Raw genomic sequence first — 11039 nt, 5'->3', positions numbered from 1 at the left:
CCTCTGCATGCCTGGGTTTCTTTTTTTCCCCGACTCTATCACTTCCATTTGTAAAGGATGCCTCTGGTCAAACAGCTTTGCCCTGTATCTTTGCATCTTCCAGTATTCTTAAGAAACAGTGAGACCTAAATTTTGCAAGCACCAGGAGAAGGTTGCCGGGTGCACCTGGACGTGCTGCTGCGCCGGGACTTGGGCATCAGCCCTGCAGCCCATCCACGGGAGCGGAGCCAGAAGGTAGCTCGGAAAACGCATGGGAACGATTTCTACGTGCGCACGCAGCTACGGCGAGGAAAGGAAAGCAGAAAGATTTGCCAAGGGAAATGGTCTTGTTACACACGGCGTGTCTTCTTTATGTATTTGTTTCCCCCCCTCCCGCCTCCTTCAGGATGGCGGAATTGGGTTTTGAAGATTTGAACCCGTCTGGTTTATCTCTGGGTGTGTCGTTGCTGCAGGCTCTTATCAGGTGTGTCGCGGTGAGCGAAACCGTTCAAACAAACCCCTTGCACGTAAGTTTTTGTGCGCGGTACGCTGGGTTCATGTGTTTAGTCAGGGTTTGGTGTCTGCACTGGGGTGGAATAGGTCCACAATTAATGCCGCTACAGGAAAACTGATTTTTTTTTTTTTTTGGTCTTTAATAAATTACTTTGGGGGATGGAAATCCTAGGGTGGTTTAGTACAGATGAATGGAGGTTAGAAACGTTAGTGACGATGTATGGAAGCACCGGCACCAAAATTAAGGTGACTGCATATTAGAATCATAGGATCATTTAGGTTGGAAAAGACCTTTAAGATCCTCAAGTCCAACCGTACAGTTCATTGCCTTGGTTAGAAGCGTCGGAAGGCTTTACCTTCTGAAACCTGCTGGCTTGCTCAGTTGTCAGGGAAGCAGTCGGATGCTTTCTTTGCTCTTGATTGCTCGTTTAGCTTTGACATGCTTTTTGCTGGGATGAAAGGAGAAACATCAACAGGTGAAACTGCAAGAACTGCCGGCATTTGTTGCTGTCATGCCTGCGTGGTGGTACTGCCGGTACAGTAAATAGGCAGGTAGAGTAAATAGGCTGGATTTTTTTAATTCTTTTTTACAAGGAAGGAGATAACGATTGGATGCTGTCCCATTTTCAGACTAGGAATTGTTTGCCAGACTTGAATTACAGGAATTGCCGTAGCGAGGCAGATCAGCGCCTTGTGCCGTTGGCTCAGAGCTGGCAGGGGCCAGGGCAGCTTCGCACGCCGGGTCCCCACGTTGTGCTCCCATCAGAAACAATTAAAGAAGCTGTTTGTGATGGAAACAAAACCGAATTGGTCTTATGCTTTAAGGGGAAATAAAGCAGTGAAGAATAACTTTATTGAACTTGTCCTTTAAATCTTGCTGTATTCCCTTCTCAGCAGCAGAAACTGTTCAAGCTGAGGGTGCCGCCAGCTCGTATTTTGTATTTTCCTTTTTTGAACTGGTTTGGCATGGGGAGTCTTCGGACAAAACCTTTTCATATAGCTTTGGCTTAGTTGCAATCCAAAACTGATCTGCCGGTGACAGACTTAAACTAATTGTCACCGAAGGGTGGCGAGAAGAGTTTTTAAAGCTGCTGCTGTGACAAGGTATTCGGTGTTCGGAGGGGCTGGGGAATTACTGGGCGCTAAGGTGCTGATGCTGGCCCGTGTCAGTATCCACGTTGCTTCTTAGGGAGGGAGAGATGAGTTTGCTTTCACTGCAAACTACTTAGGGGGGGTTCTGCTTAAAGATGGGCGTGGGGGGAAAGCCACCACCCAGCCACTTGTGCTCGAGGGGAGCTGCAGAAGAGCAGAAGGAAGCTGGCTGCGGGTTTTTCTGCTTCGTGCCTTGCGAATTCCTTTGGCCTTGCAGCTGGGGCAGCTCAATTTTGCTCCCTGCTCTCGCTGCTTATGGAGCATCCCCCGATTCCCATGTGCCCCTGCCCTTTTAGCATTTTCATCCTCTCACCTTCGTTTTCCCTTTCCTCGTTTTTATCCCTGCTTCCTTTGGCTTGGGTTGAGTTTAGGGCGCTCGCTGTGCCTGCTTGTAAACAGGGTTTGTGGTTTTGATCGTCGATCTGCCAGGTACCTCTGCAGGATTTTGTAATGTTTTCAGCCCGGGAGGTCTGCGGGGCATGGCTTGTCCCCGTGCTGCAGCCGGGCAGCTTCTGGGCGCTGCTGTAAAAACCATCTCTTGATATTTATAAGGTCGAAGCAGCAAAGAAATGCAAAAGTGCAGGAACGCTGAGGTCGAAGGCATTAAAAACCTCTCACCTGGGCATCTGTTCCTGGGCTGGTTTGGTATTTAAGCACCATTATTCTCTGCAAATTGATTATTTTTTCTTCGTGCCGTACAGAGCATATTGTATTTGCTCTCACCTGTGACGCAGTGAGTGTTACCATATGGTTTGCCCAAAGTTGATTTTTTTTAATGCTTTTAGCGGTAGGTTAGCGCTTGGTGCTCTTCTGGTGTATGTTTTTTAGCCGGGCAAAGTGCCAGCACGTCTGTGGGAGGAAAAACTCCTGGCTGGATCCTGGAGAATATACCGAGCTTGAATTCCCCCTGAAGGGAGAGAGCTCAGGTCCCGCAGGTAGGATTTTTCATCGTAATGATCCCATTTGGCAGCTAAATTAGTGACCAGTTTTGGTAGGAAAATTGAATGACTTCAGGAGCATCCCCTGGTACCCGTAAGGAGGAGGGAGGTGCGGTGCAACACCAGACCCACCCCCAGCCCGCAGAGCTGGAGCTGAGCGTCACCAGCAGCTCCGCAACGCCGTCCCCTGCACAGGGACACCGACCACAGCCCTGCAGGCGTTCGGGGCTCAGGGGGCAGGATATCCAACTATAGATATCTTACCTATATCCTACAGGATATACCTGTAGGATATCTAAAAAAATCCATGTTTCGATAAGAGACCCCGAAGGCCTACCTTGGTAATTACCTACACTAGGGCTGTGTACGGCTATTTAACTGAATCTCAAAAAGGAGAAGCTGTCGCTTTGCAGTTTATTTGTTCCTCCGTTATCCTTGTTCATTCAATTGGTAAGCTTTAGGTTTATTTTTTTTTCTTTTAGGGCAGGGATCATCAGGGATACTCTATGATACATCCCCGATCCCGGCGAGCATCCCGACCTCTGTTGCAATCCAGGTGGGGATTGGAAGGGGTAAAGTGCAGCGGCGCTGGTTTTTGTGAGGACAACTTGTTTCTTCGTGTTAGGTTTGATAAAGCAAAGTGCAGGGGATTTGAGTCTCCTGCTCTTTATTTGTCTTAGATGCACCTTGGTGTTTGCACCGTGGTGGTTTATTTTTCTAGCAGCCTCTCTCTGCCCCCATCTATAAATTGACCTGTTTCATGCATTGCGGGTGAGGTTAGGATGCCATGTTTAGGGGGTAGAGTTATTTTTTGAGGGTGGCATTATAGCTTAGAAGAGAAACCAGCATTTCAGACGAGGCAAATCCCAGCGGGTCTCCTCGCCCCTTCTCCTCCGTTATTTAGGCTTGCGCTGGGTCGACGCGCGGCCGTACCTGCCGCAGCGGGATGCCAGCGGAGCGCCGGCCTTTTCAGACGGCAGCAGCTCACTCGCAGCGCTGTCCCAGAGGATTGTGGCAGATTGCAAACACGCTCGGCACAATCATACCATCCCAATTAGCATAATGACGCTGCCTAATTTATGCGCAAATTGCCCTAATTTATGTGTGTCGATACAGATCATTAAACCAAGCGCGGGTGGAACGGGGTTTGGTCTCAACCCAACCGGGGAAGCGTAAAGCTGCGTCCGCCCCAAAATGTGTGAAAGGTCTAAAATTTCTTCTCCGTGTTACTGAAACATGGAGCTTTGTGGTGTTTTGCTCCCGCAGCTCTGGCAGCACGAAGGGGTGCGGGGCAGGACTAAACTCGTGGCAGGAGGTAAGAGAATAAAAGATGCCTGTGCTGAGATTTGCATGGATTAAAGGCAGCTTTAATTTGCCTTGATACATTTGGCTTTCAGGTGGATTACGCAGGCGGCAGGATTTGGGGCTGTCTAGCCAACTAATACCTGCCTTACTTTTATTTTAATTATTTTAATAAGAGATGGAGGAGTCCTATAACTGTGGGCCACCTTTGCCAACCCCAGATCTTGAACATTTTTGTGTGTAACATTTTGTACCGTCAACGTTCTCGATTAACAAACCTGCTGTCGTTGTCTGAAGTCCCACCTAGTGCGGCCGTTCCCCAAGCACGTTCTCAGCGGGGTTCTTCCAAAAGAGACCTCTTAGTTTGTGGGCCTGTGTTCCTCGTTTTTATAGAAGAAATGCTGTTGCGCCATAAAATTGTTCCATAGCAGGTGGGATGATCCAGCGCAGAAACGTGCAGCTTGAGTGAAGTTCTCGTTCTGGATGCCTGCTGGTCCACCGTGTCCACCAAAGTATTCGTTCCCATGACTTTAAGTATGGCTGTTTGCTGCGGAGGGTGGCACAACCTGGCTGCAGAGGTTTAGCAGCTTTAACGTAGTGGGTAAAACAGGGTACCAGGCTGTGAATTGGGTTTGGGCTCTCCTACCAGCGTGGTCACCGACCTTCTGCTTGAGCTGTTCTGGGAGAGAAGAAACACCAAGGAATGGCACCTTTCTCATGGTCCCGTCCATCTTTTTGTAGGTGCTGTTTGCAGGTGTAATTGCTCTTTCAGGGAGAGAACACCCCGCAGTTCTTTATAGCTCATGATAGGGCCCTGACCTCAGCTGAGGTGTCGGGACACTGCTGAATTACTAGGAGCTCCTCACTCCCAAGCACGTAACTCGCCATCCGCAGCATTTTCCTGTTTGTTGGTGGGAAGTCACTAGTCGAGCTGCAGTTTTGGGGCTCCCAGGCTCTGCGAGACAAGCTGCCTCTGTTACTTGTTGAGGTATAAGCGTGGCTGAACTCTCTCCTGGCATTAACTTGCGCCCTGCTGGTCCATGGACCATCCCTTGGACCAGTCCATCTGCAGGGGATGGAGCCTGCAGGTGAGCTTGCAAACACGCAGCTCTTAATCTTCCATTTCTTGGTATAAATAAAAACACAAACACAACCAATTCACCTGACTTCTTACCAATAAAACTGCTTTGTCTTGTGAATCTAAAATAGGAGAGGTAGACCTTCTCCTTCACCTTGCTTGCAAGGTTTGCAAAGGAGTCTTTAATCTTTCGGCACAGCACCATACTAGAAGACACTTGGCTGTGAGTCCCAGGGTCTCTTTCATAACTGAAGCTCCTTCTGAAGGAGCTTTATGTTACGGTGTTTTCCAGAAACACCTGGATCAGGCCAGTGTTGGGTTTCCCAGTGCTGCTGGACTTGGAAAACTGAATTTTGGCTGTAGAGAATGGAAGCTCCTCCCTATAGCCAGCGTGCCTTCCTTACTGTTGGTCTGCTATAACAGCGTATACATCTACCTGGTTAAATGGCTTTCATCCAAACATATACAACTAACATACACAAATAATAATTACAAATAGTAATCATACTATTCCCGAGGCCAGTGGGTTGCAGCCATGGCTTACCGCAGTCAGCTGACTGCACCGGACCCTCAGGACACCGCGTTTTTGGAGGATTATCTGGCAAGCGGATTACATTGCTGGCACGGTGGGGCACAGTGGGGTCGGGGCACGGCAGAGGAGTGGAAAGGCTTGTGGGTGGCCGGGGCTGAATAAGCCGAATGTGGGACATGCCACCTCCTTTCAGTTCTGTCGTACGTTTGTTCTTTGGCAATCATGCTTCCTCTACGCGCAGGCCATAGTTTCTTAATTTCTAAGAACAGGTGTGGATGTAAGATATTCTTGTAAGTATTTATAAAATAAGATGTTTCTACTCTTGCGTACTCGAGCGACTTGAGTGCATGCCTGCACCGTGCTCCTTACCTGTCAAAAGGAGCGAGGTTTATGAGTCACTGCAAGTCATGCATCATGAATTACTCTCTTCTTCTGGTACTGATCTGTTTTTACAGCCATCTGAAGACGCAGCCTGCTCTAAAATCCATTCAAACATGTTGCGTTGACTTTTATAAGCTCTTTTGTTTTCATTCTGCCTTTGCATTTGCTTTGTTTCATTACCTTCCAGTGTACTTTTTTCCTTCAGCAAGATGTTGGCCTCATCCTGGAAGGAGCCGTCAGCGTGCACTGCGTGTGTCTTGCTTCAAGCTTTGTAAAAACTCAGCCTCATTGCTGATTCCCTTTTAACTCTCAGATGATGCTAATAACGGCAGGGAAGGGGAGCCCTTCGTTCCAGCAAGGCTTTCTAAAGCTGGAGGTGAATGCAAAGTCTTCCAACTTCTCTTGCACTTCTCAGCACTGTCCAAGGCTGCATTTTGAATCTGGCAGTTTTGTGAATGAAGGAATAAATTGACCATGAAAATATTGATAGCGCGGTTGCTTATGCCAGCTTCCTGATTTGGTCCCGTAAAATTTACCCCTTTGTTTTAAATGCGTATTAGCTAACTGAAGGACGAAGGGACCTCATTCCCATTGCGCGGGGAGGAGAGGGCAGGCTGAGGGCTGGACTTTGCAGCCCCCAGACACCCCTGCCCGGGGACAGCAGCGTCGCTGGGAGGTGTCGGGAAACGCTGGATCGTAAGGAAGGAAATGCAGGTGGTGCGGGGGGACCAGCGAGTTCGGCACCTCCGTGGGTTGCTCACTTTGAGCCAGAGACAAGAGAAAGCAGACGCCTCAGGCCGTTCTCCCATTGCCTTAAAAAAGAAATATCGGGAAAGTAACCCAGCTCTTCTCCTCCCTGCCAGATCCAACGTCGTTTTAATCTGCTCTCTCAGCTTCTCTTAAAATGGAAGTTGCTGGTTGCTGGTGGTCTGCTCGGGTTAAGCAGCGATTCTGGCAGACTTCAGAGCAGACGTGATCTCCAGGTCTCGTTGCTTTGAAGCTCCTGGTTCTATCACACTCGACTAAATCAGATTGTTTCTTCTCTGTGGAGGTGAAAATCAGCCTTGTGCGCCCATCTGATTGAAGTGCTGAGACTTGTCTAATTGAACAAGTGCTCGAGTCAACACTTGAGTAGGATGAAAAGCAGCGAGGAGATCACCCAGGGATTACATCTGAGCTCCGCAGCTACTTGGCACCGACAGAGCAGATGGCTGGGTCACACCCTGCCCAAGGCTGGGGAGAAAAGATGTCAATAGGAAAAAAATATTAATTTGATTAAATATATTCGACTCTAAATCTAAAACTGCCTCAGGTCTCTAATTTTGTACTTTATAGCACCAGCCCAGAAGATGGGATTAGTGAAAGGAGGGGTTGGTTCTGCAAACTCCTGCAAGGAGCCCGCTGCTGCCTCAAAACTGATTGAGGTAAAAAATATTTTGGGGTGGAGAACAGAGACGGACAGAGAGGGAGCGAGTTGGCTTGCCATGTAAAAGAGGGGATCAGCCGGGAACAGTCTCGACTTCGCGAGTGAACCGTGAGCCCCTGCAGTGCGGGTTTGCTGATGGAGTGAGGAACCCACGTCCGAGAGCTGGTGGGGAGGGAGGCTGGTTTGTGCCGAGGTGTGAGAACATCACAAACGTCACTGCAGGTCACCTGAACACCGCAGGGACAAGCTTCGGCCTGTTCCCTGTAGGATTGCACTTGACCCTACAGCCAAAGTCTGTACCCAGAGAGGTTTGGGCCTGGGGAAGTCCGCTGGTGGCTGTCTCACTGGCACGTGGCCATCAGAAGTCCTGGTGACCGCCGTGCGGCTTTCTGGCCTCTTTCCTTGGGATGGGAATAAATGAACATACACGGAACCGCGTTTTTCAAGTGCCCCAACCACTTGTGTCTGGGTAAATACTCACTCGTAGGAGCCCAAGGCGAACATGATGCCTTCGCTACGATAAAAATTATCTACTTCTTCTAGCTGTGGACCCTCCTAAACTTTACTTTACCCCAAACAGCAGTGCACGTACCAAGCGAAGCTGTGAACGTCAGAGTCTCCTCCTCATTTGTAACTGCTGCTGCTGACCTGTAATCACCTGCTGCTGCCCCTGTCTGAAAGCACTTTTAACCCGGGAAATTCCCACGATTTTGCCTTCTGTATTTAAAATTTATTTCCATTTTTTCAAGTGTGTCTCTAGCTTGAGCAATAATGAAAAGCTGCGTGTTGGATATTGGTAAAATGAACTGGAATCACCTTGCTGGCGGCAGTAAAAAGACCGTTTTCCAAAGATGTTGGTGAATTTTAACTCTTTGGTTTTAAAAGCTTGTTTTTTGGTTTGTTTGCAGGGGGCACCACTGGAAGAACCTTTATGGGCTCCTAATGACATGCAGGTGGATGATTTACTTATGATAATTAAGGTAGGAAGAAGCGTTGTTAATTTTGGCATCTTGGCATTTGTCCTCTCCTTAAAATAAAATCACGCTCGCCGGTGGCCGGCCGGTCATCGCTCTATTTTAGGGTTCAGTACACAACGATGGCAGTATGGAGCAGCACACAGCCAAGGCATTAACTTGTTGTGTTAAAGTATCCCTTTAAACACAGGGGGAAGGGAAATCTTATTTAAGAACTACCTGGGAACGTAACTAAGTGGAAAAAATCCGACTTCCTCCCCCAAAGGATAATAAGGTCTCTGTTGGTGCAGAGTTGGACGGGGCATGACTCTTATTTGAGAGCGCTCAGCACAGGCGTTTTTTTGTTCTGCTGAAATGTAGCGGTTGAGTTGGAATTCAGGTTCTAACTTGCCTTCTCAAAAAAAAAAAAGACCCTAAAAATATATTTTATTGGGTTATTTTCATCATCTTGAGCTTCCTTGGAAAGCTGGTCTATCACCAAATGTGGCAAGAGAGCAGTCAATTATTGATTAATGAAATGGAGGAAAATCCCTGATTTTAAAAGCACTGAACTATTGGACAAACTTGGACAAGAAAATACAAATGTGTGTGGAGTTAAATGTTTTTATAAGTAGTTTTCATGATACTTTAATATCTGGATTCTTGTCTTGCTGGGTCAATTCTGCCATGGCTCAGAGCACAACATTCTGCCTGTTTATCCCTGGAAGAATTTAAAAGACGGGTAGCTGAGGCGCTTAGGGACATGGTTTAGTGGGCATGGTGGTGTTGGGTTGACGGTTGGACTCGATGATCCTGGAGGTCTCTTCCAACCTTAATGATTCTATGATTCTATGATTCTGTTGTGCTCAGAGGCATCATCAGGGTGGTGCAATGGTCACTGCTGGTCTCTGCCTCCTCTTGCAGTAGGAAAGAGGGTCTTCACCGTAGTCACCGGGTAGACTCCTAAATGTGAGTCGACCTTTCCCCTTGCAGTCAAACAAACTCAAAAAGCCGTCTTGACTTTACTCAGGCAAGAGGACCCTAAGCGTTTCCAGGCTTTGCTCTACACCCTCAAAACATTTCAATTTACGAGCTTGAGAAGGCGGTAGAGCCCTCTCCGAGTTCCCACCAAAGTATCGAACCTCTGCGATCTGCAAATACCCAAAACGTAGCAAAGTTGGATGCTCTGCTTTGGAGCCCGGTGAGACGTTTTGTGAGACCAACATCACGGACAGGATTTTTTTCTTGCATTTATTCGGACTGCAAACGTGTAAGAAAGTATCGTGGGTGAACGTGGGGTGTGTTACGTCTGTCATACTTTAACACAGGCTTTGCTTTATATTGCAGTTGGGGTTTACGCTTCTTATTAGCACGGGTGGAATTAGTGGTTTGGTTGGTGTTTAGTGTCGGTGGATAGTTTACTGGCTGAGTCGTTGGAGGGAGAGGGGGAGATTCAAGCTGTAACTAGAGCAAATTCTTTTAATACAGGTTTACGGTTCTCAAATGTATTTGTACTTTTTGTTTGGCTTGCGATAAGATGCACTACTGTGGAATTTGCTTGGAGCAGGGATTTGCATGAATTATTGTTTCTTACAAAATGAACATCTGTGCAAGCCTTCTCCCTGTGCTCCACGGTACCAGAGCACCCATTAGAAGAAGGATTTGTGTGCCTGGATGCAGCGGTCAGCAAAAGCCAAGTGCTTGGGGGAAGGAAAGATGGAGTAATAGAAACAAAGCTGCTGAAGCCAAGGGGAAAACTCCTTCTGGGCTGTGCGACGGCATCTGGATGTGTGTGTTTATTTTATGTGCTGACTTCTTTCCTGCTCATCCCAGCACGATTTTTTAAAAAGCAACGTGCCCCTGTTAGGAAAAACTTGGGACGGTTACGCTCGGCCTCTTGCAGAGTTCTGTTTTGTATTTAGGAAGTGTAATGCCATCAATCGCAGGAGCTGCTGATAGAAGTAGCGTGGCCCAAAAATACGTAGAAGATGGGAGTAAACAATCATTATGGATGGTCTCTTGATTCTGCACTTAAAGCATTTCATTTGAAGGGTTTCACGTTCTCGTAGAGAGATCTTTCTGTAAATCACTAATTAAGCAAATTAACTACAGTGTCATCAGTCTGTCTACAAAAAGCAAGAAGCTGACGTTCTGAAGAAACCTTCAAGCTGCAGACTCAAATTATCCAATATTTAAAATTACGCTGTCTCATAGGAATAGGAAGAGCGATGAAAGAATCGCTTGAAGTTTGGGTGACTTGAAACCAGGTTTCACGTAGAAAGGCAGGCTTTTTATTTTACTCAAAATTCCACATGGATGCTAAACCTGTCACCCTCACTTAAAATTTGACTTAACCTCATGTCATTCAATAATTTGCTTGTAATCCTTTATTTTCTTTTTGTAGACAGTAGAAAAGGCTAAGGTAAACATGTCGGGATGTTCATCTAAAATACTTTGTGTAATGTACTTATTTTCTCAAGAGTCGGTTTTGATAGGGGAAAACGAGGAGGATAATTTCGTCGTTTACTGAAATAAACCCCCATGACACAGAGCACCAGGTATAGGTGTGAGCGACGGGACTGGTGGGGCATTGGCGGTCCCACCATTCGCATGAACGGTCCTGGGTTGGGAAGAGCGCCGGTGTGTGTTGAAAGCAATAGGAGCGAGGTGTATAGTGAGATGGAGACGTGGCGTTGTGTTGAGCCGTCTGTATTTCAGTGTGCAAGACTGTCGTGGTTTAACCCCAGTCGGCAACTGAGCACCACGCAGCCGCTCGCTCACTCCC

At 47.5% G+C, this 11039-nt stretch overlaps 1 protein-coding gene across 1 annotated transcript in view; it reads left to right on the top strand.

Annotated features, from left to right (window-relative positions):
• PTPRA (protein tyrosine phosphatase, receptor type, A) overlaps nt 1-11039 on the top strand; it is a 106024-nt gene that overhangs the window by 25850 nt on the left and 69135 nt on the right. Inside the window, exon 2 of the mRNA XM_009331859.1 lies at nt 8210-8281. Coding sequence (XP_009330134.1) covers nt 8210-8281 — 72 coding nt within the window. The remainder of the gene's footprint in view (nt 1-8209; nt 8282-11039) is intronic.

The sequence above is a fragment of the Pygoscelis adeliae genome, unplaced genomic scaffold (assembly GCF_000699105.1).
Source record: "Pygoscelis adeliae isolate BGI_AS28 unplaced genomic scaffold, ASM69910v1 Scaffold209, whole genome shotgun sequence".
Taxonomy (NCBI): Eukaryota; Metazoa; Chordata; class Aves; order Sphenisciformes; family Spheniscidae; genus Pygoscelis; species Pygoscelis adeliae.
The sequence above is the reverse complement of the archived record's forward strand: the minus strand, read 5'-3'. Positions and strand labels throughout refer to the sequence as shown.